This window comes from Protopterus annectens, chromosome 10.part0 (genome assembly GCF_019279795.1).
Source record: "Protopterus annectens isolate FY-2018-M chromosome 10.part0, PAN1.0, whole genome shotgun sequence".
NCBI classification, from domain to species: Eukaryota; Metazoa; Chordata; order Ceratodontiformes; family Protopteridae; genus Protopterus; species Protopterus annectens.
Genome location: NC_056744.1, coordinates 992,162,767 through 992,186,934, shown reverse-complemented (window position 1 = coordinate 992,186,934; position 24,168 = coordinate 992,162,767). Strand labels below are relative to the sequence as shown.

At 38.0% G+C, this 24,168-nt stretch overlaps 1 protein-coding gene across 1 annotated transcript in view; it reads left to right on the top strand.

Annotated features, from left to right (window-relative positions):
• Positions 1-24,168, top strand: part of LOC122812818 (interferon-induced protein 44-like) — a 453,365-nt gene that overhangs the window by 105,768 nt on the left and 323,429 nt on the right. The window contains exon 2 of the mRNA XM_044084871.1: positions 6,662-6,713. Coding sequence (XP_043940806.1) covers positions 6,662-6,713 — 52 coding nt within the window. The remainder of the gene's footprint in view (positions 1-6,661; positions 6,714-24,168) is intronic.

The window sequence follows — 24,168 nt, the reverse complement described above, 5'->3', positions numbered from 1 at the left end:
CATACAAGCTGTTCAAAATTTTGTACATGGGGGTTGGAAGCCGGTATGTATGTGCTTTTCTTGGTTAACTCGGTACCTGCTATGCCCTTGGTCTTGGTATGGGACTCGGCATTGTTGTGGAATTGTAGGGCTAAATTCAATTTTCTACAGTATTTTTTAATCTCCTTGATATTATCAAATATATTCCATCCTCTCATAGGTATGAATTTCATACCTTTGCTTAGCAATTCTGCACATGCATCAGTGACCTCCATGGTGGTATAGTTGAAAACCTTGAATCCATCATGAATGATGATAGTGGGATGTGTTGGCACAGTGAAATGTGGAAGTTGCAAGCAGTGCAAATACATAAATCCAAGTAAGACCATTATTCTTGGAGACATCTGTCACACAACTATTAGATGTGGAAGAGGAAACTGCAAAACAAAACAGATTGTGTATGTGGCTATCTGTACAAAATGTAATGCACATTATATCGGAAAAACAGAGAGGCAATTTAACAGGCGAATCTATGAACATGTGTACAGAATAGGGAAGCAGGACACGAAAAATGCACTATACAGACACATTCTAGACAAAGGGGAAGACCACTGCTTCTTATTTTCCATTATTGAACAGATTGATTGTACACCTTTTGGAGGGGATTGGAAAATGAAACTATCATTTTGTGAAAGTAAATGGCAAATCATAACAGATTCTACAAGACCTCCTGGCCTCAATGATTTCATTAGCTTAAAACCCTTTTTAGCATTAGAATAAACACAAGCATAAATGATTGGGATATTTGTAAGGACATGTGTATTGGTCCGCTGAATGTAATAGATTTTGTAGTAATGTTACATCCAACACTTGTTTTATTACATTTTTAACTTTTTGAACTTATTGAACGTTTAGAACTAGTATATGTATGGCACATATTATTGTAAATATTTTTAAAAGTTTTTTAAAACAACACAGTATTGCACTACAGCCTAGCAGACATCTTTTTAAAGTAATTTTTTAAAGCAATTCAGTTTTATTCAGATTTTTATTCAGTTTTTGTTGGTTTTGGCGGGCTTTCAGCTGGCTTGATTGATTAATTAATTAATTACTTAATTGTGACTAGCTGGATGTATATATATACCTTTAGCACACCTCATTAGTTGTTCTGAGGAAGGCTGGGGTACAGCCGAAAGCGCTTAACCAGTTTTGTTTTGATCTATGGCCGTTTGTTGATCTACAAATAAAATCTATTTTGGATATACACTTGTGTCCTGTCGTACGAGCAGCTACATACTTCTTCCACTGCTTCGTTCTTGTGTTGTTGCATACTTTTCGTGGAGAGTTTGTCACCATATTTAAAATCTTATCCTCCCAGCAAGGAACCAACAGTCCCCAGCTAAGTATGCACACCAGTAAGTACTGCATTTACGTATATTGCCTCTAAACTTGCTTTTATACAACTGGTTTACCTTGTAACATTTGTTATATTGCCTGTATTTTGTGGCTGTTAATGTTGGTTTACCCTGTAACAGTAGTCATACTGCTTTTGTTTTGTGTATGTTAATGCTACAGACCGATGTGGCTGACTGAATCTACCCGACTTGCTATGTGTTAGAGTTTACAAATGAGGGCTTGTTAAAGGATTAACTGATGTGAGTGTTTGCTAAATCACAGTTATTTGCCCATAAAATAAGAAGATTCCTTTTATAGAGAACTAGTAGTTTACAATGTTTTACTGGTAGCTGCCTACATCTAGCAACACATGCTTTAATCAGATAATAGTTGGTGTGTGACTGCTGGTTTCATAAGTGCATAAATGTAATTCGCAGTCTCTATGTTTTTGCTACTAGCATATACTTGTTTAATAAATTAGCAGATGGAATGGGACTCTGAGTTAAGGCTGCCGACAGAAAGTGTTCTCTGTTCTGTTATCCACCTCCCTCACTGAGTGCAGCCTTCCATCACGTAAAATGATATCTTGCATGCTCCTATTACTCCAGTAATATGCCCTAGACTTCCTGGTCTTGTATAGAGAGTGTGTTACTCCATATTATATAATGTGCAGTAACAGCTGAACCCTGCAAGCACTTGCATAGCTATTAAAGTTGTTACTATATAATAAGAAAGTAATTTAAATGCCAGTATGTTTTTGCTTGAATGAAGGAAATTTGGTTTTCATTTCTTGAAAGGCTCTCCACTGTGTATGAGTTATTAATGCTGTCATTGTTACCTGTCAACCATACAGAAAAGCTAACTGAATGCCAAACATTGTACTTAAATGTCTGAAACTCGGCATAGTAGCTACAAGGTATTAGGTACTTTGTAACTAACTCCTCATATTCTATCTAACTCCACTACATTACTTTCAGCCACCTAATATTTCTAATATTTCTTATATTGTCTCTTCCCTTACAGAGCAGTTTCCACAGTTAGCTTCACCCACAGGAAGTCCCCTCAATTGTAACCTGTTTTAAGGAAGCATCAACCTAACCATTTGAAAATAAGTGTTTCAAAAGTAAATGTACGTACCATCAGAAAGAATCAATTATTTTTACTAATATAGGCAACAAACACTCCACATAGCTAATGTGGATATATCCTTAAACTTTTAATCTGCTGTAAAGGTAGTGCACACTTGCAGGTGCAACTGGTTCGAACCCCTCCTTCAATGTAGACTTGGTTCTAAGCTATACCACTAGGTGGCAGCACTACTTCGAAATCAATCACCAGCTGCTTTTAGGTCTCACTGAGCATTTTTAAAATAAATCAAACACACAGGTTGTGACTGTCACTCCTTATTAGAATCAACTCAAAAAGTTTATTTGAGTGGGTTAACCAATTGAAGCAAAACCTACACATTTGCTAATAACAACCAAACCCAGGGACACAGAAGTTATTTGCAAACAGTAAAAGTGCTGCGAACTACCATACCTGAAGTAACCTGGCTGATTGTTTTTCTTGGGCTAGTTCCATCTGGTTTTGTGTGGCCCAGTCCGTTCGCCCTTGCTATTGCTCGGGCTTACTTCGCACCCTGCCCCCTTTCCTGCCCACCCCTGACTCAATTTCACTTATAGTTAGCCACACCTCCTCCACCCACTTCACTAGCCAATCATACAACACAACATACCCACACCTCTTTAAATCCCCGCCCCTTAGTACTCACGCTCTTACACCATTCCTATAGTCTTTCGTCACTCTCTGAACTAACAATCTAATCTATCTCACACTATTCTAATTACTAATATGCCTACTAGTCTTAATATACTATTTCTCCTTTCAACTACATTACTCTTTTTCTCAGTTTTCCTATGCTATCAAAGCGCTGCTGTTATACACACCAAATCACCCACACTTACTTTATCTCCAAACCACAATACATCTACCTTTACTCACATTTCCCCCTCCCTATCTAACTTCACCATTATTGCCACACATAAATTAAATACTTCCTTACACCTAAACAGCATTTCGACCACAAAAACAAATATCCACACTTGCACCCAATCTCTCCACTAATCAATTTCATATTATCAAACCTGTTACTATCAGGAGACATCCACTCCAACCCAGGTCCTAACAATTCTCCTCAAAATACTTTCAATACCACTACCACTTCTATGCTCTCTTCCACCTCTCCATCATCCATTGCTAATACTATTCCCCAAAAAAGACTCACCTCTCATCTATAAATATTCAAAGTATTATTAAAAAAGCCAACACACTTCATGCTTGCATCACTCAACATAACCCAAACATACTTGCCTTGTATGAAACCTGGTTAAAACCAAGTATTTCTAATTCTGAAATTCTTCCCCCTAGCTACAATATCCTCAGGCATGGCAGACTTTCAAAAAGAGGAGGGTGAGTTGCAACCATGTATTCTAACTGCCTGTCTGTTTCCCCTATCTCTTTTCCCATATCTGACTTTCTCACAGCTGAGATAATTTTAGCTGACTTTAAACTTAGACACCATAAAAAACTTGCCATTGCATCAATTTATATCCCTCCTGGAAATAATGTCCCCATTTTAGAACACTTTCTATCCTGGATATCTAAAACTATCCCTTATGAAACCATCATACTAGGAGATGTCAATATTGACTGGTTGCAGATCAATAAAGAATCACCTTCTACCTCTCTCAGCCTGTATGGATTCACAAAGCTCATCTCTTCCCCTTCCCATATTCATAAATTTTCCTCTGCTGGTGCATTTATTGACTGGATACTCATATCTCACCCCCAACATTACCATAATCCAACCACTCTACCAGACACATGAGGTGACCACCTACCTTTACTAGTTCACAGAAACTCTGAACACCTGCATAAAGCACAATATAAGGTGACCCATGATCTAGCTAGCTATTCTTCTGACTCACTAAATCATCTCCTCTCTACTATAAACTAGTCCTTTTTCTCTAATCTCACTCTCGATGAAGCAGTCCTACACTTCAACAACACCTTTCTATCCATTCTCAACTCCCTTTCCCCCACTAGGAAAACTCGCATCAAATTCAGATATGCCCCATGGCTAACTAAAACTACCCTTACACTCATGAAGACCAGAGATAAAGCTTGGAAAACTTGGAAAGGCAATAATACCTCTTCCAATAACTCATCTTCTAATATGTATATTTTTATTGTTCCACATTATCTTGAATTTCTTTGCACTGAAGCTGAACTCCCATATGCTTGAACATTTAAGTAATTTTGTTAAGTGTCTTTTGTTTCTACTGGGCCTAGAACATCTCTGAGGTAAACATTTAATTAAATTCCACTTCTGTTAAAAAAGTAGAATTCAATCACATTTTCTTCAACAGGAAAAGCCCATCTGCCCCATAACACATCCCCTCACACAAAGAGTTTCATTCCCTGCCTGCACACATTTTCTCTATGTTGTTAATTCCTAGGTTGTAGTTCCTCTGGAAAAGGAAATTCCCCTAACATGAATTGTCTGTATTTCAAATAAATCTGCATTGCAATGGAGTAAAAGCCCTTTCTATTTTTGTGTTATAGTTCCTCTGGACTACGTGGAGCCTCAATAGCAAAATGTGTGCAAACTAGTGCTCCCAGGACCTCAGGAAAATGGGCATGTTGTAAAATACCTGCATACTTCTGGTGCTGTCCTTTGCAGTCCTATGGAACCAGACATGTTCTGTCACATGTTGTAGCATAGAGTCAAGAAAGTGGTTCAGGATTTGTCATGCTGTTGCCTGTGATATCCCTATTGTGTCCTCATTATGTCACTGAAATGTCCCTGTAGCTAAGATCATCAGTGCTACATATACCTTAGAATCGACATTAGCAAGTATACCATGTATGCTCACTGAGTATGCTTTTGGATGCTGTAGCTCTAAGTTGGCAGTATGTCAGGTTTTGTCTCTACCTCCTCCATTGGTGCAGATAGTCACAATGTGCAGCATGTTGGGTATTGGTTCTAATGGAGGCTGACAATGCATGCTGCTGAACTGTGGCTGCTACTAATCCAAGCATTGCTCTCCTCATGTACACCATGATTGTCAGTGCAAAAAAGAATGTCTGCAAAGAAGTTCAGTGGTCCCATTTCTGACCTAGTTTGTCACTAACTCATCAGTTAACATAGAGGGTTAAGGCTCCTGCTCTTTGTCCCAAGCGTGTAGAATTTGAACCCCCCCCCCCCCAGTTCTGGCAGTTTTCATAGAGGACTAAAGCTCCAATTTGTTAAAGAGCTGCTTCCTTGCCAAAGGTACAAGGTTTGAATCTTATCACCATGATTTGCCTACTGCATGACCTTGAGCAGGCAGTGTGTTAGAACAACTGGAAATTTAGTCTAGGCTACTTAATGGTCTCCTGGACTACATGCCAAGTTACTACCTATGAACATATTTTGGATGTCATAATTTGCATACATCATGTGTCTCATTTGCATATATTTCCTCATATCAATGTCATTATGTACTCAGTAGTATGCATTGCATGGTGTGGTGTTTCACCCTTTGTGCGACCTCACTCTCTGTTTCTTAGAAATAACAAGACCTTGTGCATTGCCATTAACCATGCTAATTTGAACTGTGCAGTACACTAAACATCTTTGAAATGCCTACTCTAGCGTTTCCTGTCTGATTAGAAAAGTTTTAACTCCACCAGCCTCTGTTCATATAATTTTCTTTCCATACAACTTATACATCATGAAAATTTCCTTTAGTATCCTTGCAGAATACTAAATCTTTGAACCATTTAGTTGATTGCTTAATTCACCATAATATTCCATGCAACATTGATGCTGAACTATTGTTTTTCATATACTTTACTGTATTTATCACTTTATTTATTTATTTCCATTTGTTGACTGGAAATAATCAAATTGAGCACATTTTCAGTGGAGGCCCAGGGAGAAAAGCATACAGTTATACTACAGAGGTAACAAAAAAAATCAACTATACATGGACATTCTTGAATGTATTTCTGAGCTTTAGTATTTATTGTGATGCTTTGCCCTATGCATTTAGTGTATTCCCCCATAATGCACTGCGAATGTCAGTTAATTCAAGATCTGTGCATGTTAATCCTGATTAGACATGTTTTTTTCAATGTAAATTGAGGTTAAAAAAGGATATGGTGATGAAACTAATTTACTGAAACTAAATGCATGTTTAAAAGTAAATGTATTAAGTTATTTATATTTTCTTCTTTTCATTAGCTCTTCCTTCTCTCCTGGATGAACCTTGGCGAAAACTTGTATGGACAGCAGAGTGAGTGAATTCTACAGTCAATCTAGGTTTAAGTAAATCTTTACAACAATAAAAGCAGCATATTGATCATGAGATATATTTTTTGGCAGAACAGATATGAAAATTTTACATTCTGGTATGTTTTTTTTTTTAATAATCTTAAAAAATAGATACTTTGACACCCCTCTCTTTACTTCTGTAATATACTATAGGCTGCAGGTAGGGTTTCTTACACAAGTACTACTGCTAGGAGTTTAAATAAGCACTGGGACAAACTGAACTTAGAATGATCTTCATAGCCTTTCTGAATACCAATTATACCTTTTTGAATCTGTAGGTTAAAACTTTAATAATTGTTTGGTGTGATACTCAAATGGTTAAAGACGTGTGAGGACTCATTTGTTCCTGTTGTATAAAGCTAGGAATAATGGTATATTATTTGCCAATTTTATTAAGCTTAACATTGTTGTTGTCATTATTCATCATCATTATCATCATCATCATTTGAGAACTATTTATAGATGGAATTCACCTTAAATGGAACTCAAAAAGTGAATGTAATTTTTAAACATTTCAAGTACAACAATGGGAATGTTAAAACTGGAGTAATAGTGATAAAGTACACGTGGAAAAAAAAGGTTTACCTTGCACTGGCTATGTAGGTAGTAATTCAGCATTTCTGTCTGGCAGTTAGTGCAGCAGCAGCCTAAGGTTCTGAATTGTTATGAGTTTATTCCTGCAGAGAAGGGTTCAAGGCATATCTTTCAACTGTCTAGAATTTCACAATGTCCCAAATTGTATGCCTTATATTTTTCATATGCTCCAAATGACTGAGGTCTGAAATAATTAAATAATCTGACATTTTGAGTAGTGGACTTCAAATCTTACAGTAAATTAATTCAAATCCTATTATTTTAGCAGCTTTCTATGTTTCCAATTAAACAAGTGCTCCCAGTATGACAAACCATGAAACTTACAAAGCCATAGCACAGGATACAAAATGGGTAAAAAAAAAAAAATAATTGCTTTTGTCAAGTCCAAATACAAATAAAAACTTCCAAAATAAAATTTCCAACAAAACATGAGCACTGTCATCCATTAAATTATGTCCAACTGGAATTGATTTTAACCAGTATGTAAATTAGATAAGGGATGTAGATTATTAGTAAAATGCATACTGAAGGTACCAATGGGGGAAATGGGGATTGCCTGCAGTAACCAATGAAAACGTTTTTGGAGTGCATTTTAACTTGTTGGGTAAAGTAAAGAATTTCTGATGAAGTTCATAATTTAATGGACGAAAACACTCATGTTTTGTTGGAAATTTTATTTTGGAAGTTTTGATTTGCATTTGGAAAAGTGGTTTATCCACTTCGTATCCTGTACCATGGCTTCATAAGTTTCCAGCTTTCTATGTTTATAACAGCAATACATAAAATATGTCCCTAATTTTGGGGCTTTGTCCTCCCATTATTTGTGGCTTTGTCTAGAACTCATGTGCTAATTGGTTGCAAGGTATAGTACAAGGTGTGATTCCTTCAACCTCCATTTTTGTTTGGTAGTTAGTGTAAAGGACTGAGGCTATGCGCTGTTAATAAGTTGCTGAGTTTGATTTGAGCAAACTACTTCCTGTGGTATAGGATTTGATCCCCTCAGCCTCCATTTGCCTACTATGGAACTCTGAGCTAATATCTTAACTATATAGTGCTCTGGGTCAATTGGGATATGGGGTTAAGCTCCACAATGTCTCTTTGACTTTATGACTAGTAATTACTTATTAAGTTAACACTTTCTGTTTTCTGTGTTATACATTTACATTTTGTTTTGAAATTACAAGTACACTTAACCTTCATAGGATCATAGGAAGCTACTAGGCTATTGGCCCTGAGGCCCTTACAAGCCTAGCCAAGAATTTAGCTAATGTTCCAACAAGTCAGCTCCCTATGCCACTATCCAGCAGGGACACTGGTGGAATCCCAGGGGTGTATTTTCTGTTCCCCATCCAGTTAACCAGGTTGCACTTAAAAAGGGTTAATAAGGTACTCTGCTTGACATGGAGAGGGAGTCTATTCCTCAAAAGAGTGAGTCTCTGGGACACAAATCTGCCCCATCAACAAGTTCTTTGATGTCACAGACCAAGTTGAGGTCACACATGTGTGTTACTCAAGTGGAAATTGATTTGTGGATATTCAGCAGTCCCATCAGGGTGGGATCTGAGATTGCTTTGCATGCCAGACAGAAGTCACCTCTGAGGAGTCTGTAGGAGAATGAGTAGAGGAACAGAGCCTTTAGCCTATCTGTGTAGGGTAGATGTTTGAGGCCCTGGATTCTCCTGGTGAGGAACCTCTGTGGTCTCTCCAGCTGCTGCATGTCCTTTGTGAGATACATGCTGAAAGGGGCATTGTACTCAATAATGGGTTTTATAATGGAAAATACAGGGATGTTATGACCACCTTGTCCCTGGATGAGATACCCTTACTAATGAGGTGGGTCGTATAGAAAGTTTTCCATACCATGGAGGCAATATGGTGGTCAAAAGTCAGTTTGTGATCAACCTGAGTGCCCAAGTCCCTCACAACTGATTGCATACTTAGGACCTTATTATCAATGTGATAGTTTGTGGGGATGTCACTCTCCCCAAAGGGGATGATGATACATTTTTTGGCATTCAGTGTGAGGCCATGTTTCTGGCACCAGTCATTTGTTTGAGTGAGACCCTCTTGGGGAATTGATGACAGCACCCAGCTTGCAGTCATCTGTAAACCTGGTCAGCCATATCCCACTGGTTTTGGCCTGCACCTCAGAAAAGTATATCCCAAACAGCAGAGACCCCAAGACTGATCCCTGGGGTACACAGCTTGTTACAGGTTTACTGCTTGAGGTGGCTTCCCCTATTTTGACTAGGTGGGTTCTATCAGTGAGACAGTTTGCTATCCATCTGGTAACATATGAATTGATGCCTAGCTGAGAGAATTTATCTATTATACCTGAGTGAGGAATAGTATCAAAGGCTTTGGCAAGGTCAAGGTAGGCAGCGTGCACTGTCTTCCCCTCGCCCATGGCCTTGGTGACTGTCTCAAATAAGTTGACCTAATTTAACAGGCATGACCTCCCCTTGACAAAACCAAACTGTGTGGGATCGAGTGTCTGGAGGTTGCCAATATCCTTGTTAATAAGGTCCATGATAATCCGCTCCATGGCCTTGTAGATCAGGCTAGTTAGGCTGATGGGTCTATAATTACCTGGATTGGTGGATGCGTGACCTCTGTGCATGCTTCTTCCATCCTGCCCTTATTCCACCACCCTTTCTCCACCTTTCCTTTGTTCTCAGAAAAGCCAGCATGGAGTCTTCTTTACACCTGTTCTGGTAGTACATTCCATGAAACCAGTTTTCCTGAAGAAGCATGTTTGCAGATCCACAGATTAGGAGGCTCCTGACTCATACATTCTTATCCTATCCCCTGTGTTTCTTCAGATGTCTAGTGAGAAGCCCTTTGACTCCTGTTGTTTCTGGTGATATTATTTCGCCTATGTATCATGCAATCTTCTTCTGGCTTTTCCCTGGACTCCTTCCAGCAGACTGATCTCCCTGTCCTTGTATGGCATCCAGAGTACATCAGAGGACTCAAGGTGTTACCTGGCCATGCCTTCATAGCATGTGAGCATTTGCTTCCTGGTATCTAGCCCTCCACCCCCACCCCCACCAACAACAGTGCATGAAAGCATTTTGTTTGCTGCTGACATTTCCATTTGCTCAGCTCCTTATGAGCCATTCCAGTTGTAATCAATGGTCTGTAATCATTTTATTTTTGTATAGCTATCAAATTCACTGACCCAGGTGATGTTTCACAACTGGGTTGTTCTTTCCCAAGTGCAGAACTTTGCATTTGTCAACATGGGACCTCATATGCCACCCCTTTTTCTCATTTGGTCAACCTTTACAAACCATCTGTGGGTGCTTCTACCTTCTACTATTTCTATATTCCTCTGTGTATAATATTCAAACAAGTTGAACCTGTTCTTGAGTCCCTACAATGTGTAGGAACTAAACTCATTGAAGAGAACTGGCTCTTCTAGTACTCCAGTGTGCATGTTGCTTTTTTCCCAACATTGGCTCTCTCTCCTCAATCTTCTCTTTTGTACTCTTCAAACATACAGCAGTCTGGTTCCTTAGACTGAGCACTACCTTCAACCACTAAGCTATTCTAGCAGCCATTCATGTATGATGGAGTTCAATGCCTCGTTGAAGCAGGGGTGGACCATGTCTACCAGTACTCCTGGATCAAACTGTTCTGTAACACCAGTATTCTTGGTTCAAACTGCTCTGTTACACCATCCTTGAATCAAACTGTTCTGCAATAACATCCTTCGGTCAAACTGATCTGCAACACACCATCGTTAAGTCAAACTGTTCTACAACACATCATCTTTGGGTCAAACACTTTTGTAACACCATCTTTGGGTCAAACTGTTCTGTAATACATCATGAATCTTGAGCAAGATTAAATGATACTTCCTTCTGGTCCTAAATTTATGTTGCTTATTTTCCTGGAAATTGTTGTTCCCAGGGAAAGAAACTGACTTTTCCCCTCATGCTTGTCTCCATGACGTTTCCCTGCCACTGCTGATAGTCTGTTATGTTTACATCACAATCTTGCACAGAAAAAAGTTAGTACAGGTGATAAGTTGATTTTCAGTCAGCTATACATTTTTTTCTTTCTTTCCTGTTCAAACAGAAATCAACAGCTTCTTTGCTTGATTCCTTTTTCGTGCGTGTGTGTGTGTGTGTGTGTGTGTGTGTGTGTGTGTGTGTGTGTGTGTATGTGGTGTGTATGATGTGCATGTGTATGTGTATCGTGTATGTGTGTGTGTATGTGTATATGTGTATGTGTGTGTGTGTGTGTGTGTGTGTGTGTATGTGTATGAGGTGTATATGATGTATGCATATGATGTGTATGTGTATGTATGTATGTGTATGAGGTGTATGAGGTGTATGTGGTGTATGCATATGATGTGTATGTGTATGTGTGTATGTGTATGAGGTGTATGATGTGTATGTGTGTGTGTGTGTGTGTGTGTATGTATGTGTATATGTGTATGTGTATGAGGTGTATATGGTGTATGCATATGATGTGTATGTGTGTATGTGTATGAGGTGTATTAGGTGTATGTGGTGTATGCATATGATGTGTATGTGTATGAGGTGTATGAGGTGTATGATGTGTATGTGTGTGTGTGTGTGTGTGTGTGTGTATGTGTATGTGTATGAGATGTATGAATTGTATGAAGTGTATGAGGTGTATTGGTGTATGCGTATGATGTGTATGTGTATGTGTGTATGTGTATGAGGTGTATGTGGTATATGCATATGATGTGTATGTGTATGTCTGTATGTCTATGAGGTGTATGATGTGTGTGTGTGTGTGTGTGTGTGTGTGTGTGTGTGTGTGTGTGTGTGTGTGTGTGTGTGTGTGTGTGTATGTGTATGAGGTGTATGAGGTGTATGAGGTGTATGAGGTGTATGAGGTGTATGAGGTGAATGAGGTGTATGTGGTGTATGTGCATGATGTGTGTATGTGTGTATGTCTGTATGTGTGTGTATGATGTGTATGTGTATGTATGAACAAATGATCACCGAACAGATAGGTTAAAGAAGTTTGTACTAAAATACTGATTGGGACCTACTCTCCCTTACATGATGGGTGAATTGGGTTTGCTTCTTGTAAAAATGGTTGTTTTTTTTATGTTTTTAATACTTTTAAGTAAATATTTTATTTTTGTAATTTATCAGAGGAATGTGTTTCATATATGCATGCAGGTATGTAAATATAGATATATAAATGATATATATATATATATATATATATATATATATATATATATATATATATATATATATATATATACACACACACACACACACACACACACATACATATATATATATATATTACACACACACACACACACACACACACACACACACACACACACACACACACACACACACACACATATATATAATCAACTGCAGTACACCGTTTCAAAGGCATGTCTTATTTAAGCTTTGCATAAGCTATTACATCCCTTTATATACCAAATGATATTACATAGTTTTCACATTACTGCTCAGAATTGAGTCTGTTTCAACCCTAAAATGTTATTTAAATAAAAGCATAATTAAAGCACTGACCAGATATTTTGCTGAAAAATTACAAAATGTGTACTTGATTTAGGTGTTTCAGAATGTTCATGAACAATTCCTTTTTTAAATGTTTATACTTAATCTTAATACATAAATCAATTATAAAACAAAAATAACTATTTACAGAGTGTTTGAAGAGTAGTTCCAATAGGAATTGTCTAAATATGTGAGATCTAACTTAAGAATTTTATAAATTTGTGACAAATATTAGTTGTATTTTATTGCATGATTGATTTCCTAGCCAGGTTAACTATATTATTTATCTCCATGTTTACAGAGTCTCTAAATATTTGCAAAATTAACCACTTCTCAGAATCTTGATTGTGTACTATATATATATATATATATATATATATATATATATATATATATATATATATAATTTTCAACTGTGTGTGTGTATATATTTTTTTTTTTTTTTTTTTTTTTTTTGCAGTTTGTTTTTCAGGACAGTCCATTGGGCTACAAAAAGCCCTGGGGAGAAAAGCTCCAGAGAAATATAAATGTATAGTACAGAAAGAGCACAAATCCATAACATACATTTCAATTAAATATTAAATACATATTTTGTATAATACAAACCCATATTGCGCAATTCAAATGTTACAAAAAACAGAAATAAAAAAGATTTTCATTAGGAAAATTACATCAGGTTAATTCAGTAAGTAGTAGTTTTTTTTTTTTTTTTTTAGGGAATTAGAGTGAGGTAATTTATATATATATATATATATATATATATATATATATATATATACATATATGGATCTGGTTCATTTAGCTGAAAGCACATTTCACCAAACCTTATTTCAGCAAGACCAAATCGCCAAAAGCACAAATTGCCAAAAACTCATTTTGCCAAATTTATTTACACCGAAAATAGTAGTGGCAGTAATTATGCACTTTTCGCCACTGTAGTGTGATCCTGGAGTTAGAGTATATAGTTGGGGTTTGATTAAAAAGTACTTACTCTCTTAACAGAAACTGCATAGTATAAAATAGTATAAAACAAGCTTGGCGGGGGCTATGCCCCCCACACCCCCAATGTGGTGGCTGTGCCCTCCACAACCCCCCAACTATATATTCTATCCCCAGGATCGCAGTACAGTGGGGAACAGGGCATATGCACTGCCTCTACTATTTTTGGTGAAATGAAATTCTGTGAAATGAATTTTCGGCGATTTGGTCTTGGTGTAATGACATTCGGCAAAATGTGCTTTCGGTGAAATGAACCAGACCCATCTATATATATATATATATATATATATATATATATATATATATACACATATATATTTATTTATATTTGTTGACTGGGAGTGTTCGACTGGACATAGGTCCATTTTCAGCGGAGGCCCGGGGACAAAAGCTCCACAGTTAAAATAAACAGACAGTAGTTACGTTGGATTACATAACGATTAACAATTTACATAGCAATTACTTACAACATATTTACAGATGAAGAACATAGTACATCAGTAGACAACTAGAATCTTTATCTGTGAAGTACATAACAGACATTAACAAATGTTACAAGAAGAAGTTCCTGCTGTATAATAAGTACTGGCGTATGAGCATCTGAGCTTGTTATAATCAAGGTAGTTAGTGGAGTGGAAAGAAAGGTAGTGGTTGGATGGGGAGGGTGATATTAGAGTGGGAGTTGCAAGGGCATAGCCAGCATGTTTTTAGGTGCGCTTTTAGTAAAGTTTTGAAGTGGGTTCATGATGGTATGGAAGTAATTGTGGGTGGGAGGGAGTTCCATAATTTGGCTATGGTGCAAGAGAATAGTGTTTCACCAGCAGAATTATTGGCGTTAGTGATCTGCAAGTGATTTTTGTTGCTGGATCTTAGTGGTCTGGTGGTGCGATAGGGTTGGAGTAGATTCTGGAGGGATGGAATATTTAGTGGATGGTTTATTAGTTTGTGGGTGAGTGAGAGTTGATACCATTGAAGGAGGTGAGGGAGTTCAAACCAGCCCAGTTTAGCAAGTGAGAGACAGTGGTGACTACGGTAGAATGCCCCTGTGGCGAATTTGGCGATTTTGTTGTAGCATGTCTCTAGCTTGTTTAGATCGCATTGCCTTAGGTTGGTATATATTGGAGAGGCATAAAGTAGCGTGGACATAAGGTGGGAATTTGCTATTGAAATCTTTGCTGCTTTGGTGAGAAGTTGCTTATTTCTGTATAGCGCTCCTAGTTTTTTGTGGACTTTTTTTATGGTCATGGATATGTAAATGTCAAATTTTAGTTTATTGTCTATTTCCACTCCTAGCAATTTGGTGTGTTCAGTTGGGTATGTAGTGGTGTTGTCTTTTGCTGTGATGTTAAAATGAGAGTTGTTTTGAGTATGTTTGGTGGGTTGGAAAATGAGTAGTTTAGTTTTGTTTGGGTTGAGTATTAATTGGGCATCGAATAACCAAGTTTCAACAGAGGAAAAGGCTTCCAGTGTGACTTTTTGCAGTTTTGGTAGGGACAGGGCTGAGCAGATGATGGTTGAGTCATCTGCGTATTGTATGAGTGTGCCATGTTTGGTGGCAGAGGTTAGATTATTGGTGAAAAGAGAGAAGAGTAGGGGTCCAAAGATGGATCCTTGGGGAACCCTATGGAGACAGGTAGTTGGGGAGATATGTCATTCTGCCATACAATGGATTGTTGGTGGTCAGACAGGTAACTCTGAAACTAGTTGGTGACTGATTGTGAGAAGGATAGGTTATTGAGGACAGAGATAATTTGTTTGTGTGGGACCATGTCAAATTCTTTAGATAGGTCTAGAAAAGTAGCAGAGGAGAGATAGCCATTGTTTTTATGCTGAAGGATAGTGTTTGTAAAGGAGAGTAAGGCAGTGGTGGTGCTATGGTTTGGTCGGAAACCATGCTGAGTATTGGAAAGGAGGTTGTTAGTAAGGAGGTAGTATGAGACCTGAGAGTGTGTGCATCTCTCTAGTATTTTGGAGAGTGGAGAGAGAATAGCTATGGGGCAGTAATTGGTTAGTTCTGTGGAGGGTCCGCATTTGTGGAGGGGAATTATATGTGATACTTTCCATAGTGTGGGAACGTAACCTTCTGACAGAGATCGGTTAATCAAGATGGATGCTGGGTAGGCCAGAGCATCAGCTGTGATTTGTAGGTATTCACTTGGGAGGTTGTCTGCTGCTAATCTGGTGGGCTTAAGTTTAGTTAAGAGCCTTTTTATGTTGGAGGTAGGTACAGGAGAAAAAGAGAAGGCAGTGGGGAGATTACTAGTTGAAAGTGTGGGTTGGAGGGGAGGGAGGTTGTGTTGTTTAGCTAGTGATAGTATGGTTTGTCTGAAGTGTGTGTTGAATGAGGTAGCAATATTTTCTGAGGAGTGAGGGATGTTAGGAGGAGGGGTACTGACTTTACCTGGGTGGAGGATGGAGTTTATGTAGGACCAGAATTGTTTGGGGCTGTGTTTGGAGGAGTCTAGGGTAGACTGATAGTATTGGAATTTGTCCTGTTTTATTAGCTTTTTGACTCTATTGCGTAGTTCTAGGAATTTCTGTCTAGTTGAGGGGGTTTTGGTTTTGCGCCAGTGCTCCCAGGCTCTATCCCTATTTTTCATTTCTGACTTAGTGGTTTTCTGTAGCCATGGGGAGGGTTGTGCTTTGATTCTGGAAAGTCTTATGGGGGTATGGTAATTAAGGATGCTCAGGAAGGTAGTCTTAAAAAATTCAACTGCATCATCAAGACTGAGGTACTTTAGAGGATGCCAGTTACATTCTTTGAGGGATGAGATGAATGAGAGTGGGTTAAAGTTTAGTTTTTTTATGTATTTGACGGTAGATGACAGGTTTAGCTTGGTATAGGTATTTTTTGAGTAGGAATGTTGGGGAGTGATCACTGAGGCTATCTGATAAGCAGCCTATTATATATGACTGTGGGCTCTTACTGACTAGTATCCATTCCAGGGTAGTGTGCTTGCTGGAGTTTTTCTTTATTCTGGTTGGCGACTGGACTAGTTGGGTGAAGCCATAAAGGTTTACATGATGGGTTGGATGGTTGCCAGAACAGGATTGCCAGTCAATATTGAAATCACCTAAATGATAGTTTCTTGGGGGAGATGGTGGGTAGACCAGCTGAGGAGGTTTTCTAGTGTAGGGATGTTTTGGCCAGGTGGCAAGTAGCATCCAATTATGTTGATGGGTTTGTTTTGGTTTATTTTGAGGATGGTATATATTATTTCTTCATTGCCTATTTGTGGAGCTGATGATTTTAAGATCTGGATGTTTAGATGCTGTTTAAATATTATAGCTACACCACCTCCTTTCTTGTTTAGCCAGTCTACTCTTAGTATGCCATAACCTGTAGGGAGTATTTGCTCACTGGTAATGTGAGGTTTTAGCCAGGTTTCTGTCAGGATGACTGTATATGGGGAGTACAAGTCTATGGTGGCATGGAGTTCATGGACTTTGTTGGATATACTTCTAATATTTAGGCTTAGTAGAAGGAAGTCACTTGGCTTTCAATTCACTGTAATATGGAAGAAGTTGTGGTTTCTAGTCTGATTAAGAGGATTGGAGTTGAAGATGGTAGGGCCAGGGTTGGGGTGGATATTTCCACTTAGGGCTAGTTTAGATATGCATGAGGTTATTAGTTTTCTCAGTTTTTGAATGTGTTTGTTTATAAGGGAAACTTTATGATTGTGCTCTTTGGGTAATAGGTATGGTGGGAGGGCTACTGTGTTAAGTTGTAGGGATGCTTTATGTTTGAGTAATATAGTTGGTAGAATATGTGGGGGTACATAGGGATGTATCTTCAGTTGGTGGGAGGGGAGCTGAGTGAGGGTGAGACATGAGTAGTGATGTGAGTAGTAGTACAGTGGTAGTGGTTGAGTGGGGGAATGATAGAGCTTTGGTAGGATGCAAGATATGCAAGGAGAGTGCATGCAGTGAGCATAGGTAAGGTATGCTTGTACAAGTTAGCTGAGGAGGTGTGATAGTAGTGGGAAGATGGAGGAGCGTAGTGTTGGGTTAGCGCTGTGGTTGGCTACTGGAAAGATGGGAGGGGTGTGTGAGTGTAATAAAGGTGGGACAACTGGGAGAGGGAGAGAATAGGGGGCAGGGTGGGGAGTGAAGCGGGTAGAGACCCTGTTAGTTGCTCTTATGAGGGGGCTGGAAACAATAAGGTAACATAGTTAACTGATAAATTAACATATGATAGTGACAAGGGTGGTGGTAGTTTTAAAAAGGGTGCCTGCCACAGGTAATATTTATTAACCTTGGGATTGTTTTAAGGTAATAAACAGGGAAGGGGGAGGGGAGAACAAGGGTGTGAGCAGGCAGTTCTTTGTACTGCTGCTAATGAGCCAAAGCAAAGACAAGTTTGTGTTTAAGAAATAATCACAACTGACCAAGGACTGCTCTGCAACTGTAAGTCATTTCTTAACCATTTCTCAGACGGAAAAACAGGATAACCTTGTATCAGTAGGCTACTGTGGTCTCAGTTTAAATTAACAAACACACAGTATGGATCAGTTATGGATACTATTTGCTAATAGAATAGAATAAGAGAGAAAGTGGAAGATGAATCTGTGTGTGGGGGGCTGCTTACAGACCAAAGCAGAGTGCTCTCCAGGGGAAAATGAATAGTGGCTCAAACAGATAGACACATATTCAAAGTTAACTTTAGCTGTTTGCAGACAGTTCAGACCTGGACTACACTTTTCTTATAAGAATGATAAAGGTGGTACCGCAATTGAATACTTAAGAGTGGTGTTAGGTCTAGAAAAAAAGAGTACAGAGAGGAGTAAGTACTTTGAGATAGTAAAGATATATTAGAAAGATTACAAAAAACAAACTGAGCAAATAGCTACTGTATATGCAGGAAAATGTCATAAACCAACTACTAGTATATGCAGATACTGAGCCAATTGGAAAAACATCTGTTAGAAAAACCTCAAGACAGTTATGCAGTCACAGATAAAAATATAGCGAGCAGCACTCTCTCAAGGTGGTCTAATATGATTCTATCCACCAGTAACAGCACAATTATATAGAAATAATTAGACACCAGTATGAGCTGTCTACACACAACACAATTACATGAAAAACATTAGTGAACAAGGTGCAGCTATGTAAACAGACCATACTATTATACTAAAAACAACTTGGTGCAGACAAAATGCTAGCATAGCATAGTAACTTCCAATAATAATGCATAAATCATATTAGATGTCTAACACAATTCAACATAAACATATACAGTTGTAAAATGTCTAACACAGTTCAATATAAATAGGCATTTACAGTTGTAAAACACTTACTGGAGATTCACTGAGCTCCTTCATGGGGCCTGTAGCAGAGTGGTTGTAGTTTTAAAAATGGTGCCTGGCACCGGTAATATTTACTAACTTTGGGATTGTCTTAAGGTAATAAACAGGGAAGGGAGAGGGGAGAACAAGGGTGTGAGCAGGCAGTTCTTTGTACTGCTACTAATGAGCCAAAGCAAAGACAAGTTTGTGTTTAAGAAACAATCACAATTGACTAAGGACTGCTCTGAAACTGCAAATCATTTCTTAACCATTTCTCAGGTGGAAAAACAGGATAACCTTGTATCAGTAGGCTATTGTGGTCTCAGTTTAAATTAACAAACACACAGTATAGATCAGTTATGGATACTATTTGCTAATAGAAGGGAATAAGAAAGAAAGTGGAAGATGAGTGTGTGTGTGTTGGGGGGGGGGCTGCTTACAAGCCAAAGCAGAGTGCTCTCCATGGGAAAATGAATATTGGCTCAAACAGATAGACAAATACTCAAAGTTAACTTTAGCTGTTTTCAGACAGTTCAGACCCGGACTGCACTTTTCTTATAAGAATGATAAAGGTGGTATCACAGCTGAATACTTAAGAGTGGTGTTAGGTCTAGAAAAAAAGAGTACAGAGAGGAGTAAGCACTTTGAGATGGTAAAGATATATTAAAAATATTACAAAAAACAAACTGAGCAAATAGCTACTGTATATGCAGAAAAATGTCTTGAACCAACTGCTAGTATATGCAGATACTGAGCCAATTGGAAAAACATATGCTAGAAAAACCTCAAAACAGTTATGCAGTCACAGATAAAAATATAGCGAGCAGCAATCTGTCGAGGTTGTCTAGTATGATTCTATCCACCAGTAACAGCACAATTATATAGAAATAATTAGATACCAGTATGAGCTGTCTACACACAACACAATTACATGAATAACATTAGTGAACAATGTGCAGCTATGCAAACAGACCATACTATTATACAAAAAACAACTTGGTGCAGACAAAATCCTAGCATGGGATAGTAGCTTCCAATAATAAAGCAAAAATCATATTAGATGTCTAACACAATTCAACTTTAACATATACAGTTGTAAAATGTCTAACACATTTCAACACAAACATATACAGTTGTAAAATGTCTAACACAATTCAATATAAATAGGCATTTACATTTGTAAAACACTTACTGGAGAGACACTGAGCTCCTTCTTGGGGCCTGTAGCAGAGTGGTTGTAGTTTTAAAAATGTTGCGTGCCACAGGTAATATCCATTAACTTTGGGATTGTCTTAAGGTAATAAACAGGGAAGGGGGAGGGGAGAACAAGGGTGTGAGCAGGCAGTTCTTTGTACTGCTACTAATGAGCCAAAGCAAAGACAAGTTTGTGTTTAAGAAACAATCACAATTGACCAAGGACTGCTCTGAAACTGCAAATCATTTCTTAACCATTTCTCAGGTGGAAAAACAGGATAACCTTGTATCAGTAGGCTATTGCGGTCTCAGTTTAAATTAACAAACACACAGTATAGATCAGTCATGGATACTATTTGCTAATAGAAGGGAATAAGAAAGAAAGTGGAAGATGAGTGTGTGTGTGTTGGGGGGGGGGGCTGCTTACAAGCCAAAGCAGAGTGCTCTCCATGGGAAAATGAATATTGGCTCAAACAGGCAGACACATACTCAAAGTTAACTTTAGCTGTTTGCAGACAGTTCAGACCCGGACTGCGCTTTTCTTATAAAAATGATAAAGGTGGTATCACAGCTGAATACTTAAGAGTGGTGTTAGGTCTAGAAAAAAAGAGTACAGAGAGGAGTACGTACTTTGAGATGGTAAAGATATATTAGAAAGATTACAAAAAACAAACTGAGCATATAGCTACTGTATATGCAGGAAAATGTCTTGAACCAACTACTAGTATATGCAGATACCAAGCGAATTGGAAAAACATCTGTTAGAAAACCTCAATACAGTTATGCAGTCACAGATAAAAATATAGCGAGCAGCACTCTGTCGAGGTTGGCTAATATGATTCTATCCACCAGTAACAGCACAATTATATAGAAATAATTAGACACCAGTATGAGCTGTCTACACACAACACAATTACATGAATAACATTAGTGAACAAGGTTCAGCTATGCAAACAGACCATACTATTATACTAAAAATAACTTGGTGCAGACAAAATGCTAGCATAGCATAGTAACTTCCAATAATAAAGCATAAATCATATTAGATGTCTAATACAATTCAACATAAACATATACAGTTGTAAAATGTCTAACACAATTCAACATAAATAGGCATTTAAAGTTGTAAAACACTAACTGGAGAGACACTGTCCTTCATGGGACCTGTAGTAGAGTGGTTGCAGTTTTTAAAATGGTGCCTGCCACAGGTAATATTTTTTTCACTTTGGGATTGTCCTAAGGTAATAAACAGGGAAAGGGGAGGGGAGAACAAGGGTGAGATCAGGCAGTTTTTTGTACTGCTGCTAATGAGCCAAAGTAAAGACAAGTTTGTGTTTAAGAAACAATCACAATTGACCAAGGACTGCTCTGAAACTGTCAGTCATTTCATAAACATTTCTCAGGTGGAAAAACAGGATAACCTTGTATCAGTAGGCTACTGTTGTCTCAGTTTAAATTAACAAACACACAGTATAGATCAGTTATGGATACTATTTGCTAATAGAAGGGAATAAGAGAGAAAGTGGAAGATGAGTGTGTGTGTGTGTGCATGGGGAGGGGGGGCTGCTTACAAACCAAAGCAGAGTGCTCTCCAGGGGAAAATGAATATTGGCTCAAACAGGTAGACACATACTCAAAGTTAACTTTAGCTGTTTGCAGACAGTTCAGACCTGGACTACACTTTTCTTATAAGAATGATAAAGGTGGTACCGCAATTGAATACTTAAGAGTGGTGTTAGGTCTAGAAAAAAAGAGTACAGAGAGGAGTAAGTACTTTAAGATAGTAAAGATATATTAGAAAGATTACAAAAAGCAAACTGAGCAAATAGCTACTGTGTATGCAGGAAAATGTCTTAAACCAACTACTAGTATATACAGATACTGAGCCAATTGGAAAAACATCTCTTAGAAAAACCTCAAGACAGTTATGCAGTCACAGATAAAAATATAGCGAGCAGCACTCTCTCAAGGTGGTCTAATATGATTCTATCCACCAGTAACAGCACAATTATATAGAAATAATTAGACACCAGTATGAGCTGTCTACACACAACACATTTACATGAATAACATTAGTGAACAAGGTGCAGCTATGCAAACAGACCATACTATTATACTAAAAACAACTTGGTGCAGACAAAATGCTAGCATGGCATAGTAACTTCCAGTAATAAAGCATAAATCATATTAGATGTCTAACACAATTCAACATAAACATATACAGTTGTAAAATGTTTAACACAATTCAATATAAATAGGCATTTACAGTTGTAAAACACTTACTGGAGAGACACTGAGCTCCTTCATGGGGCCTGTAGCAGAGTGGTTGTAGTTTTAAAAATGGTGCCTGGCACCAGTAATATTTACTAACTTTGGGATTGTCTTAAGGTAATAAACAGGGAAGGGAGAGGGGAGAACAAGGGTGTGAGCAGGCAGTTCTTTGTACTGCTACTAATGAGCCAAAGCAAAGACAAGTTTGTGTTTAAGAAAAAATCACAATTGACCAAGGACTGCTCTGAAACTGCAAATCATTTCTTAACCATTTCTCAGGTGGAAAAACAGGATAACCTTGTATCAGTAGGCTATTGTGGTCTCAGTTTAAATTAACAAACACACAGTATAGCTCAGTTATGGATACTATTTGCTAATAGAAGGGAATAAGAAAGAAAGTGGAAGATGAGTGTGTGTGTGTGTGTGTGTGTGTGTGTGTGTGTGTGTGTGTGTGTGTGTGTGTGTGTGTGGGAGGGGGGGTTGCTTACACGCCAAAGCAGAGTGCTCTCCATGGGAAAATGAATAAAGGCTGAACAGGCAGACGCATACTCAAAGTTAACTTTAGCTGTTTGCAGACAGTTCAGACCCGGACTGCGCTTTTCTTATAAAAATGATAAAGGTGGTACCACAGTTGAAGAGTGGTATTAGGTCTAGAAAAAAAGAGTACAGAGAGGAGTAAGTACTTTGAGATGGTAAAGATATATTAGAAAGATTACAAAAAAAAAACTGAGCAAATAGCTACTGTATATGCAGGAAAATGTCTTGAACCAACTACTAGTATATGCAGATACCGAGCGAATTGGAAAGACATCTGTTAGAAAACCTCAATACAGTTATGCAGTCACAGATAAAAATATAGCGAGCAGCACTCTGTCAAGGTTGGCTAATATGATTCTATCCACCAGTAACAGCACAATTATATAGAAATAATTAGACACCAGTATGAGCTGTCTACACACAACACAATTACATGAATAACATTAGTGAACAAGGTTCAGCTATGCAAACAGACCATACAATACTATTATACTAAAAACAACTTGGTGCATACAAAATGCTAGCATAGCATAGTAACTTCCAATAATAAAGCATAAATCATATTAGATGTCTAATACAATTCAACATAAACATATACAGTTGTAAAATGTCTAACACAATTCAACATAAATAGGCATTTAAAGTTGTACAACACTAACTGGAGAGACACTGTCCTTCATGGGACCTGTAGTAGAGTGGTTGCAGTTTTTAAAATGGTGCCTGCCACAGGTAATATTTTTTTCACTTTGGGATTGTCCTAAGGTAATAAACAGGGAAGGGGGAGGGGAGAACAAGGGTGTGATCAGGCAGTTTTTTGTACTGCTGCTAATGAGCCAAAGTAAAGACAATTTTGTGTTTAAGAAACAATCACAATTGACCAAGGACTGCTCTGAAACTGTCAGTCATTTCTTAAAAATTTCTCAGGTGGAAAAACAGGATAACCTTGTATCAGTAGGCTACTGTTGTCTCAGTTTAAATTAACAAACACACAGTATAGATACAAAAA